Here is a 14232-nt window from a genome sequence, read left to right on the forward strand (position 1 = left end):
AATACAACTGAACGACGTCAATTCACTTCGTAAGGTTATGTTTTAGCAGTTTTTATTACTAACGTAAACAAACAACTGATTTAATTTTTTTTTTTTTTTGATTCATGCTAGAAAATACGTCTCTCTCTGCTGCTTTAAGTCATTCGGAGAGGATAAAGTAAAGGCGATATGTGTTCTTGCTTGATTGAATACCAGTGCATTGATTAGCGTCACACTGTCAAGAATTTATGCAAGAAAGCAAAGCATCCTAAAGTAGGTCTTCCTAAAAAGAAGTTAAGTTTATTGTTTTTTTTCACAATTTTGAGTCTTGAATTGAAATTTTTGCTTGGAAGGCTATTTAGCTTCCGGTAGGCTTACAGTGTTATTAAAAGTAAAGGTATTGATTTCCTTTTGGAACGAGATACCAAAATTATATGCCCTTTTGAGGCTATTAAAATGGTAAAAGTTTCCTGATTGTAGTAAGTCGTAACAGCCCTATTTATAAAACTTTACAGACTGTCCTTTACATTAGGAAGTGACTTTTTTGAATTCGACTGTTTTTATCAGTAAATTTGTAGATATTAATTAAGACGGCTTTACAGACAGTTGGTACCTTAAATCAATTTTTTCCCTTTTATTCGCCTTGACTGGTACTTTTTTGTTTAACCACGCTAATTAATGTTTGATGGAGGTCAGTTGGCTTCTGTGACTAATCACCTGCTGCAAGTTTTGTCACAAAAAAAACCCAGCTGGTGGTGTTCTAAAATTTCTGCATTATTTTTCGTGTTTAACGAAGTTTATGTAAGATGCAACTGTGACAGAGAAGAACCAAATCGTTAACCTATTGCTGCATACTGAGAGAGGCGAATCGAGGTATGTTTAACTGCAAACAAAGCTATTGACGATGAAAATAAAGTCATTGTAGTATTGGGGTTCATAATCTAAGGGCGACTCAGCGTGACTAGGGTCGCGTGACGTGCCTTGGAAGCGACATATGTCCAAAGACCTATGACCAACAGTGGGCTAAAATAGGGCTGTTAATGTATCTAATCTCAAAGTGGCAGCTTGAAAAAAATCACAAAATCTTTGTTTTGAGTGGTCAATAGGTCAATAAATAACATGTAAGGATCTGTTTGAAGTCGTCGTGGCCTAAAGGATAAGACGTCCGGCGCATTCATATGCATCGGTGTTTGAATCCCGCCGACATGTACCTGTTAATTTTTCCAATGACATGCGCACTTAACAAACGTTTCGGTTCGAAGGGTAGGGCAGCCGTTGTCACTATACTGAGACCTTAGAACTTATATCTCAAGGTGGGTGGTGCATTTACGTTGTAGATGGGCTCCAGTAACCACATAGCACCAGGTGGGCTGTGAGCTCGTCCACCCATCTAAGCAATAAAAAAAAACCGGGGAAGTCTATTGTGAACATTTGTTTAGTACGTATTTCATTAGAAAAATTGGTACCCGCCTGCGGGTTTCTAACATCGGTGCATCGCTCAACACGAATTCACCGGACGTCTTATTCTTTAGGCCACGACGACTATAAATTATTAGTATTATAATAAATAAGGCCATCTTATACTATCTTATATTAGATTGTAGGTTCAAAAAGCAATTTCTACAACAATGTTATTATTTGAAAGCACGTTAAGGCAGTGCAAAGTCTAAAATCCATACAATGAATTTCAGTGACAAAAATATCATGATCATTCTATAACACATTATGAACTCAATTTACTTGTGCGAAAAGCGCCGGGTATAGTTTCATGCGATATATATATTTTTTTTATATCATTAACCATTATTGATTTCCACGTAGTGCTTCATCATCCCTTTAATAACTTTTGAAGATGTAGCCACGATGCAGCCGCTTGCAGCCCAAGCCATTTCTTTGCGTGTCATGATTAGTAACACATTATTTCTCTTACCTAATCTCTGGTAGCCTCGTGTGGCCATTCCAGCCACGCACATTTTGGTAGATGAGCTCATGGGGCTCAACCCGGAAGGACTCGCTAACAAGCCCTCGCAAACAGTGTTTCGCTAAGAAGATCCGCCGAGAAACTCAGCAGGTTGTGTTTATGGACTAGGTTTCATGTCCAACTCTTAGCCGCATGCGATGCAAACACAAATAATGGTTTGAACAGTAACACAAATAAAAGCCCGTCTTTTTTTTTCTCAGACTAATAAAGCAACTTTGGTTAGATAACGTACCTACTTTTCGAAGGCGTACAATACGGCCGCAAATCGATATTAAAATATACCGGCTCACCAACAACCCTGATCGCATTTCTAAATGTGCGCCTATCACCTTGCTGGTAGAATTTATTCAGAATTAAGCACTGTTTCTTGCATTCAGTTTTTGATGTGTCGATGTTAAATGTGACCCAAAAAAAAAACAGATTTCTTTGAAACCTCTTCGTCTTTTGAAATCAATTTGAATCATATTTAAGGCTAATAAGGTCAAGCTTACGATGCTGCTTCATCAGATTGGACAGCCTTTGGCAGATTTCATTCACACATAAAACATCCTCATCACTTCCTAGGATACTGGAAACTTCACATCACCCAGTTAATTGATTTAATTGTCAACAAAACAATTTGTTAGATAAAAAAAATATAAGACCTTAAGACAGGAATTAAGTGTAGTAAAATAATGCACAAAAACTAGTTTTTATTATTATCAACTACTTAAATACTAATGAATCGGAAGTGAAAAACCAGTTCGAGCTGCAGGAACTAAAATAAAAATCGATACAAAAAAAAATACGCATTGAATGATTTATTTATACAATTAATATAATTTTGCGAACAGAGACATATCATTTACAACAGCCAATTTTACATCTTTAAAATATTTACCGAATTCCTTTCACTAATGTCATACTAATGCCGATTGTCAATAAGTTGGTGGCAGGACCTCTTGTGAGTCCGCGCGGGTAGGTACCACCACCGTAACTATACTTGAAACCTTACATCTTATATCTCGAGGTGGGTGGCGCATTTACGTCGTAGATGTCTATGGGCTCTAGTGACCACTTAACACCAGGTGGGTTGTGAGCTCTTCCACCCATCTAAGCAATAAAAAAAATAAAAATAAACTTGTTCCGAGGGGAGTAGGAATGGTTCATACTTCATACTTTGCCACGCGTACCTTTTTTCTTCTTCGTCGCTTTCATCATTTCTAAAGGTCGTGTCCTTGAAACTTGACCGTGACCTGTCGGAAATTAGTATAAACAGTCTTAAAGGTGACGTTATGTGGTCCCGAGTCCTGACTTATCTGCAAGGTGTTTTAAGGACTAGCTCGTCTCTAAACTAACTACCTAATTCTTGGAATGGTAATTCTTTTACTGGCTGATGTACTGCGGACATTGGGTTTCTCATATCCAGCGGTTAACCTAAAATACTATGACCACATTGCTTCCGTGGGGTTCGTAAAGGATTCAGTAGAGAACACGAAGCAACGTTCGAAGTCACAGAATCAGATGGTCTTGCAAAATTAAATTAAATAAACATAGAAGAGACATTATATTATTTGAACAAAGATGTAATACCAAAAAATAGCGCTTAGTCATTTTACGTAGACCTAATAAAGTCTTTAGATGTTATCGAGTTAATGAAGAAACTTGAAGAGATCGGGATTGAATGTACAAAACTAGGTATCCAATCGTGCTTAGTAAATCGAACACAAATAATATAGAACGCAAAATATGTACTAAAGTAATGTAGTCATTAAGGAATCCCAAAATATTCAATGTTGGATCCGTTATTATTCTTCGTCTATACTAATAGCATTGTTGGCATTAAAATGTATTTGAAGAAATATAAATAAATTCCAGCTGACACGGTGGTGTAATAGTTAACATCCTGACTGTTGCGCTAAGGGTCGTGGGTTCGATTCTCACATCTCATCATCTGGTTTGTTTACTTTTGTCTATGTTATTGCTATATATTTAAACGTATGTATGTTTGTCAGTCTCTGGTAAACCATATCATAGGGAATCATAAATTGGGTCTGGATGCGTGATTTGTTCCCAATTATTATTATTATTACATTAAATGCAGACGATAGTAGAACTGTCTAAAATAGATTCACTCAAATCTCCTCACTCTAAAATTTAAGAAGCCCACACGTGTGGTTTACAGAGTTATTAAAATATATAAACCGAAAAACAAACAACAAAATTCAGAGCATGTCCTTTTCCAAGCGCTTTTTCAAGGTCCGATTGAAGTAAGACACGTAGCGCTCAGAAAAATATATGTACGGAACTCAAAGAATTTAGCGACAATTATGTGATGCAATTAGAGTTAAATTAATACAATACAAAGAAAACGCAACGCAAATTGACATTGAATTGAATGTCATTGTCCAATCAAATCTGCCCCCTCAATTACAAGCATTTATTCCATTACAGCGTCTACGCGATTCGATTGTCTCATATCCGTCAGGAGCAGCAACGGTTACGTGCAGATAATAGTATGACCACAATTTTATTTTTTCTTGTTAAGTTTTATAAAGATGTCCCAAACGACTATTGTGCGCTATGAAATATCGTCTTAACTAGAGGTCGACCGTTGTTTTATCTATGAGTAAGCTTATTGAACCTGCAAAGCACATGCAGATTCTACAAGAAAAGGCGTTTTACATACATCGCGGCTTAAAGAATAAAACTGCCGTTGTACATTTTAATTGAGACTATACTCTCATTATAGTCTTCTCGAATTCTTTGAAAAAGTTTGAACTCTTTTATCTATATAGGATTTATAATCATGTCTGATTACAATTTTAAATCAGCCTTTACATTTTTTTCTTCTTTATTGATTTATGTACCTACCTACCATTCGCAATGTCATAGGCATTTGTCGAGTGGAGCGAATTTTCATTTGTTCGTTTAATACATCTTCAGGTTTAAACGTGTATTTTTTTTATTAGCCCACACGCGCCCTTTACTGGACATAGGCCTCCCTTAAGGTTCGCCACAACAACCGGTATTACGCAGCCTGCGCCCAGCGGGCTCCCGCTGTATTAATAGTTGTCCATTCTATCCAATACCATTTCGCGTTTGTAAAAGTACAAATCTGTGGAAAAATAAAAAATAAAATTATTGGACTTGACTACTTGGGCTTTTTCATAAGTCAACTGAGCTATCAATAAATTCCTAACATTATATTGAGGAGGTATTTCATCTAATTTCATCCAAAATCGACGGTGTTGTTTTATCTCATTTATTTTCATTTTATTTCTATAATCTGTTTCATTTTACTCTTTTTGCAAGACAGCTTCGGTCTTTGTTATAAAATATTTGGCTGTATGGGCTATCTTTCTTTTATCCATTAATTTGACAAAGAAGTGAGCAAAGTAAGTTGTCCCTAAAATAATCCACATGGGCAATAATATCTAAGGAGATTGTTAAGAGATTCTGTTAATTTCTGTTCGATTTGAGCTAAAACAATCATATCCTTTTAATAAAAATAAAATGTCAGACGGTCAATTTAGTGATTACGAAGAGGATATTTCTTTAAAGGTTAAGTGCGTAAGGGTATGTAAATATCTTGATATTTCTCAGTTCACGAGATTTTTTTCAGCTTATTATTCTACTACCACTATTAAATTAATGTCCCAACAAAATGAAATTTAAAATAAGGTACAGCGCCAACTTTTTGTAGCACTAGGTGCACAAAAACACGTCTGAATATGAAAATAAAAACTTGAAACTTGCAAACATGGTTTTCTTAATTACCATAGGAGGCAGGCGAGTATATGAGCGGACCTGATGATAGGTGCTCAACGTCGTTCATAGAGATAAGATATGTCAGTAGTACAGCCAAGACTATCAATCAGCCGCTTACTGATTATTGAAAAAAATTGTTCTCATTTTTACCTATTACATACTTCTGTTCTATTTTGAAAACCAGTGACAAACTTACAATTGCAGAAACCTATTTCAGACAAAAAATTATAATAATCTATTTCTATTAAAACATTTATAGGAATCTTTAAATCATATGTTCAAAAGCATTCTGTTCTGATGGGCTCTTCAATTTCTGCTTTTGAAATTAATTTCCTTATTAGGTGTATTTAAATAAATTTAATATTAAAGTTTACAGATGTACCTGAGATCAAGAACATAAGTAGTGATGATGATGATGATGATGATGAGGATGATAATAATGAACTGGATTCAGATCAATATTTCCTTGACTCGGATGACCCTACACAAGGTACAAAGAAAAAAGATAACTTCAACAGCCAAGCTCCAACAACAAAACTCACTTCCTATCAACCCACAGAAAAACTCTTTAAAAGATACATAAACAAAATAAATGTGGACAAATATGAACCCATGTCAAATAACACTGAGAAGTTTATCGATCAGAATGATAGAAAAAAAGATAATGAGCGAATTAGGATTAAAGACAAACATGATAGAGCCACAGCTGAACAGGTCATGGACCCGAGAACTAAAATGATCCTATTCAAACTACTAAATAGAGGCATTATCAATGAAATTAATGGTTGCATATCTACAGGCAAAGAAGCTAACGTGTATCACGCTACCTCAAAAGACGGACGGGACTTTGCCATTAAGATATTCAAAACATCAATATTAGTGTTCAAAGATCGAGACAAATATGTATCGGGCGAATATCGATTCCGAAATGGCTATTGTAGATCCAATCCACGTAAAATGGTTCGCACTTGGGCTGAGAAGGAGATGAGAAATTTAGTCAGGCTGTACAATGCACAACTTAATGTGCCCGAGCCTATAATCTTAAGAAGTCATGTTTTGGTTATGACCTTCATGGGTGAGGGAGGATGGCCGTCGCCTAAATTAAAAGATGTGGAAATATCACAGTCAACAGCCAGGTCATTATATAGAGACTGCATAACAATGATGTGGAAAATGTATAATATATGTAAATTGGTACATGCTGATCTATCTGAGTACAACTTGCTGTACCACAAAGGGAATGCTGTTGTTATTGATGTATCACAGTCTGTTGAACATGATCATCCACATGCCTTTGAGTTTTTAAGGAAGGATTGTACGAACATATCAGATTTCTTCAGGAAACGTGGTGTGGCAACATTGACTGTTAAAGAGTTGTTTGATTTCATAACGGACTCATCAATAAATGTGAATAATTTAGAAGAATGCCTTGAGAAGCTATCAGATAAAGCGGCTTCACGAAGCTTTGAGGATATGACAGCACAAGAACAAGTTGAAGAAGAGGCATTTAAAAATATTTACATTCCTAAAAGACTTACTGAGGTATTGAAAATAAAAAATAATAGTTTAAAAAAACTAAAAAACACGCTTATATAAAATTCAACTAAAAAAGTAGAAAATAAATTTTAATAAATTTAAATTGAAAATAGTGTAATATATATTTTATTGTAAAAAAGCGTGTTTTATAGTTTTTTTAAACTATTATTTATTTTTAATTTTTTAGTTAAATTTTCTATAAAAGTGTATTTTTAAAACTATTAAGTACTTTAACATCAATTTCTGCCTTATTGACTAGATAAAAATTATATAAATTGAAAAAAATCTTATTTTGCCAATTGAATAATGGAATAATCTTATCATATTAGTGTATTGTCATCGGTCCTCGATAAAACTACAAAGTTTGAATGAAATTTGGCTGTTTAAAGTGGGTCAAAATCGCGTCTAAAGGAGTCAGTTAAAAACATACATACAAGTGAAGTTAATATAAAGCGTGTAAAAATTAAGATATTTTTTAAAGCTGCTTATACTTATTCAATAATATATAGTACCGTACAGTGTGAAGGTGTCCATAACAATGTATGGTGCATGATATGCTATGCTATGTGCGGTGCTATGAGCTATAATAATATACTATACAATATTATATTATTGTGTAGTCTGAAAGCAGCTTTATGCTAACATTTGCTTAATACGTTATATTTTTTAATGCTTGTTGACAAAGCAAACAAGTATGTAGACTTCATGATGTGAACTGGCTGTTACTATCCATAGCTCTCCCATAAATGGCTATTGTTACGACTGACTGATTAGACGAGCTGTTCTTGAACACTAAAAATATGATTAGCAGCAACAAAAAACTACTTTTATGTTTAATCTTGTCCTTTTTTTAAATATGTTTCTCTGAAGGTTCTAAAACTGTTGTTACATAAAAGACGTGAGATTAATCCTTAAAAATAAGTTGTTTTTGGCACTTGCCAAAAGTAAAGAAAGTGGGAAATTGTTACTATAATAGGACATAGATGGCTAAACAAACTCATCTAGTCATTGTAATAGAATCCCAATTCAAATATTAAAGTTATTATTAGTTGATCAAGTATGGAGCCAATCTGTTTCTTTTTTTATTCATGAAGCTTATAAATTGACAGTTTTCTTTATATTACCTATACAACATATTATCGCCCTAGGGATCATAGTTGATGTGTAGATTGTTAATGAAATGATGCTTGGTTGAATTTTAATAAATCAATCATATCCTACTAAAAGCGAGCTAAATGTGAGCATTTCCTACTAAAAATTATATACATTTGGAAAAAGATTCTGCAAGGGATGTATTGTAGATCATTATTGAAAACTTTTGTCTAAATACTTCAAGGCACAAGCAAATATTTAATCATTTAACAAGTTAATCATGGAAAAAATTTAATCCTACAAAATTTACCTTTTTTCCTTAAAGATACAGGATTGTTTGTATAATTGATTAATAAGATACTTTTCAAACTTTAAATTGCTACATGCTGCAACTCACATTGACGGTGGAACCTAAAGTGCTCTGTAATTTCCAATTCTCAATTACAGGTGATAAACTATGAACGTGATATAAGTAAAGCAAAAAAGGGTGACACAGAGGACTTAACATACAAGAAAATAGCAGGATTCAAAGAAGACCTATCAGGAACTGCCAACAGACCGGAGATTTTAGAAGAAGATGATGTTAGTGGAAGTAGTGACAGCTCTGAGGATGAAGATCGAGATGAAGAATCAGGTTGAATGTTCTTTTACATATTAATTTTCATTTAATTTATGGTTTAGTCGGTAGTCGGTTTTGCGGGGCGGGCCTTGCGTGGCTGAAGCCGCGCGCCTTTCTCAAGGCGTAGTCTCCCAACAGGAATTGGAGGAAGAGACCTTGAGATTGGACTTCAGTATTCCTCATCAGTCATAACCCGGTCTGTTACCCCCCTCGACCGGGTATCCGTAAAAGGATTCCCCAGCGTTTCAAACTATTAAACGCATTTTAAATTGACATGGAGTTATTTAGCTTTAACTGTAATGGCATTTTTATGTCAGAATAAATTAAAAACATCCACATTTGCAGGTACAAAATTCAAGAATAGCGCGCGTCCTCGAGACGAGTCACCAAACAGTAAGAAATCAAGAAAGAAAGCGATAAAGGAAGAAAAGGCGGAAAGGAGGAAATCTAAAACGAAGAAACACGTAAAAAAGCGCAGGGACAAAGGATTCGGCAGAAAATAAAGTTGTTTTTGGGCTATATTATTGTTTTTCATAATAGACAACAATGAACGGGTTGACACGATTCCCATTTTAATAAAATCACAATCAACACGTTTTCAAATTATAAACTTGTATAAATACAGTAAACTGTGTTTTTGCGTTTTTAAAATATGAAAACGTTTGACTGTTGCCGAGGACATCTGTATCGCGAATCCATTTACTACCAAATCGGAATCGCGACCCGCTGAGAAGATCGAGCGAGAAATTCAGCGGTCTGATGCAATCTACTAGATTTCACGTCGAACTCTTCGAGCTCGAAGAGTACGTCTGCCAGGGTCCCCGTGTCTGAGCCTATCTTTAGAGCTACAACCGTCTAACAAATGTGAATCAGTAAGGACCTGACGAGAGCAATATACAAAGTATCATCATCATCATCATCAACCTATAGCAGTTCAGTGATGGACATATTGGACTCTCCAATTGCATGCCACTCAGAACCACCTTCGGCTTCTCTCATTCATCTGCTGCTAGCCACGCTGTATAAATCGTCACAGGCTGAGGGAGTCCTGCACTAGGTTTGCTAATTCACGGTCTTCACTCAAAATCTCGTTTACTCCAACGGTTATCGGTCCTTCGGCTAATTCGGTCAGCCCATTGCCACTTCAGCTTACTGTGGTATGCTGCTCAGCTGTATTCTTGTTGTTTTTACCCAACTGCAGTGTGTGCCCAAGATGATATTTTGAGTGGAGTTATTTTTTTACTGGATTGAAATATCAATAAAGTAATGGAAGACAGTTCTTTTAATAATCAGACAGATAACCATTTTTAACCCTCTCGAATATTGTCATCATTATTTATACCTTATAAAAATAAGCGGCGAATCGGTTTTTCTTTTACCGTTGTTTTCTAGTCTATTTTTTAAGTGAAAACTTCTTTAGAATCGTTGTGAAAAAACGACAGGTAAGAGACACAAATACAAAAATGTGTAGGATGAAGCCAGCAAAGAATGAGACAGAAATATACATACTATTTAATACAGCGCCATCTGTGAGATTTTTTAATACTAACGTGTGTATGAAAGCTCTTGTAGTGAATTTTAATTTAGGATTAAACGTGAAATTAAAATATCAATTCACAGAGGGCGCTACCTTACAATTATTTACTAATGACAAAATTTTACATATACTTAAGACGTTTAGGATAATTGAGTCGACTATTATCAAAGGTGGCAATCTGTGCATTTGGACAAAAAAATGTTATTGATATGTCAATACAGATTGATTTGAATATAATCGTCTCCTTCAAAGAATACGGTTCAAAACCTGCATTAAATAAAGGTTAATACTTAACCTGTTATTTATCTAAGATGTCGTTCAGAAGAGTTTTGTGACTGCCAATGTCAATAATTCGTTTTTCTGATTTACCAATAATTGTCCAAAAGTCACATTGCCGGCTTTGATAATAGTCGACTCAATTGTATTTTAATTTTGGAAGGTTTCACTTCTACCACGTGTGAATTGCACACATTTTGTTTTTTTAAATGTTATGAGCTTATGAATGTAAATTTCATTCAACTCAATAATAAGCATAGCTCTCATGGCTGAGCCCACGGAATAGATAAATAAGGTTGGAAAGGCCTTTGCTCTAATTTTGTATTAGAACCAGTGTCGCCGCTTCATCGCCACTATTTTAATTTCTACACATACACACACTGTGATTACAAGTATTTCGCACACAACAAAAACACCCACACATAAATCTCAGGACAGATATTCGTTCGCAAACTAGCACAAAACACCCGTAGGCATACACACTCACACACGCAAAAAGGCAATAAAAATGTTCATACACGCTAGTGCTTGATAAAATCGATATTCTTTATCGATAAATTATCTGATGAATGAATGGAGAAAATGAAACATGAAATAAATATTGAAAAAAAAACTATTTTACTTTTATTAATTACAAATAGTCACTGTCGCTGGAATAAAACGTATTTGTTAAGCAGTTGGCGCTTGCTATTAATTGCGAATGAATTTTTCAGAACTAAGTGTATTCTGATTTTTTTTATGGTAAAATCATTTTCAGTAAAATGTTTAGAGCAAATAGTACTCGTCTTTGTCTCCAGTTTCCTCTACCTGTCACGTCAATCCATTGTTCCCTGGCGTTAGGTTCTTTAGGAAACCTAAAATTTTTTATTTACTGCATAAGTCAAATGGCATTTTACTTAGATTTTAATACGTCTTAGACAATATAGTAAATACCCGTAAATGAGAGGTCTACATGTCCCTTTATATTATACCTTCACTTTAATTCAATGATAATAATTCAATAATAATAATACATATTTATTTTACTCAAAATACGTCTCACTAAGAATATACTAGGTATCATTAATTAAATATAAAATAATGCAAAAATTATCCATGTCAAATGTAAATATAGTCGAGAATTCTGTCGATGATTTTATTTCACCACATGGTCACCTCACTATCGACAAACTAGCGCCGTGCACCACGGCCAATCAGGGCAAAGGCCGAAATTTCAAAGATTGAAGTGTAGAGAACGCAATGCATGTAGTACATTGGAAGCTGACTTGGTCATTGCGTTCATTGGGCGAGAACACATCGCGCAATGTATGCTATTTATAACTTGCTGCAATAATATTGTTAATGTTTGGAATTTCATAATGCTCAGTATATTTTTATGTTTTAGACAAATAATATTGTAATTAAATGGTAATTTCGACTTACCGATCGAAAGATATACCTCCTCGCTCTATACTTGAGGTCTGATTTTTTGTTTTACAAGTTATAATTGCACAACACGGCACTATAAAGCGGAGATCTGTTCGCCCAAGTATTCCGAAGCGCACTAAACGCGATGAATGAAAGAATCGGTCGAGTTATGTTTGTTCGATCATAACTGTGGCACGCTTGCCCCGCCTACATTACCATTCCAACCTTATTTATTTATTCCGTGGCTGAGCCAGTGCTTACCCACCTATTCTGGTGAAGCTGTAGTGGCGTCTATGTCACCAGCAATCCCTCTATCACAACAAAAAGAAGAAAGTAAGAGATTAAACTGTCAATAACTGCTTGATGTCACCTGTCAACACTACATTTAATCAATGTCTAAAAATTGGTGACAAAAGTCAAAAATGGAATTGAATAATTCACCACACCACTACATTTTGAAATTTCAAGTTCAAAACGAGTTTTATTACAAAAAGTGGAATATCTAAATTACATTCTAAACATGATTTTAAGGCATTCAAGCATTTAGGAGATGGCTTCTCACAATATTGTCAAAGTTTTGCCTAATGTAATTGACGTCGAATGGAAATTAGAAGTAACAAGCTCGCCCAACGCAAGCTCGGAAAATGTGTTGTATACTGTTACATTGAAGACTGATGATGGAGGCGACGTTAGGTTCACTTGTGGAACTCAAGAGCTGCAAGATCTGGTATACAAATTAAAAGATTTGGTCAGACATTGTGAAAGAACGAAATGTGAACTTTCTTGAGAAAAAGTGGGTGTACTAACATTATTAATATGTGCTTGTGCAATAGTACAGCTTATTTTTAATAAATTATTTTGTAAGTATATCACGTTTTTCATTAATTTAAAGCGTTCATTCTACTGTCGGAATGAATTATTAATCAGCAGAATTCGCCATTGGCGGATATGTGTCAGATCGTAATGTTGAGTAAAACGAAGCTACAGCTTTTTTCAATTTAGTAGTACCAAGTAGAAATGATTAATTTATACACACAATAAATATTAGATACCAATGTTTTTGGTTTGATTTTTATCCATCTTCCTCAGTTCAGTCCAATATAATTTTGAAATTTAACTTTTACAATATTTTCTTGGGTTACATTGTTATCATTACATTGTTCCTGATGCTTCAAATACTTTACAGTTTTTGTTATCACAGAGGCATAACAGTCATAAGAATAGTATTTTTTTTTTTCGTTATAGCTGAAATGGACACCTGGTGTTAAGTGGTAGCTGGAGCCCATAGAGATCTACAATGTAAATATCGCCACCCACCTTTAGACATAAGTTGTGATGTCTCAGTTTTAACAGTACAAAGGCTGCCACCCTCTTTCAAACTGAAATGCATTACTGCTTCACGGCAGAAACAGGTGGGGTGTTGGTGCCTACTTTGTGAACTCGTAAGATGTCCAGTAAATTTGTGCTTTTACTAAAATAATTGGTCTTCACCCAACCAAATAAAATTATTTTAATACATAATTCTGTCTAACTTTTCTGACCCTATTTCTTTTAAGTTTATTTAGATTCAAGCTTGATATAATAATTGATAAATCTAAGAACTAATGTTAAGAAAAAAATATTGCTCACATAACAGGAATATTGTTATAATGAAGCTTAAATCTTACCATAGTTATTTAGTTGATAAAATTATGGTCATATGGGTATCAATACAAACCTGAAGCTCGTGGATATTAAGTGAATGCTGATTCCCATTTTGAGACACTGAGGTTGAAAAAGTCTGTCCCATCCATCAAACTGGAATACAAAACATTACACTGCAGAAATAGGGAAGAAGGTCGTACCTGTGTGGATTATATGCTATATTTGGTTGTATACTATATTTATATAATAAATATTTATTAATTTGATTGGTTAAATCTATCTTCTATCTTCTTCTACTATATATATATAAAATGAATTGCTGTTTGTTAGCCTCACTAAAACTCGAGAATGGCTGGACCGATTTGGCTCATTTTGGTCTTGAAGTATTTGTGCAAGTCCAAATAAGGTCTA

General features: G+C 34.6%; 1 protein-coding gene across 1 annotated transcript; it reads left to right on the forward strand.

Annotated features, from left to right (window-relative positions):
* The first annotated feature begins 5239 nt into the window (after nucleotides 1-5239).
* On the forward strand, nucleotides 5240-13044 carry LOC101739095 (serine/threonine-protein kinase RIO1). Its single transcript, XM_038014006.2, has 4 exons — nucleotides 5240-5518; nucleotides 6080-7252; nucleotides 8786-8972; nucleotides 9303-13044. The coding sequence occupies exons 1-4, from the start codon at nucleotides 5456-5458 to the stop codon at nucleotides 9458-9460; spliced, it is 1581 nt and encodes a 526-aa protein (XP_037869934.1). The 5' UTR covers nucleotides 5240-5455; the 3' UTR covers nucleotides 9461-13044.
* Nucleotides 13045-14232: the final 1188 nt, after the last annotated feature.

This window comes from Bombyx mori, chromosome 11 (genome assembly GCF_030269925.1).
Source record: "Bombyx mori chromosome 11, ASM3026992v2".
Lineage (NCBI taxonomy): Eukaryota > Metazoa > Arthropoda > Insecta > Lepidoptera > Bombycidae > Bombyx > Bombyx mori.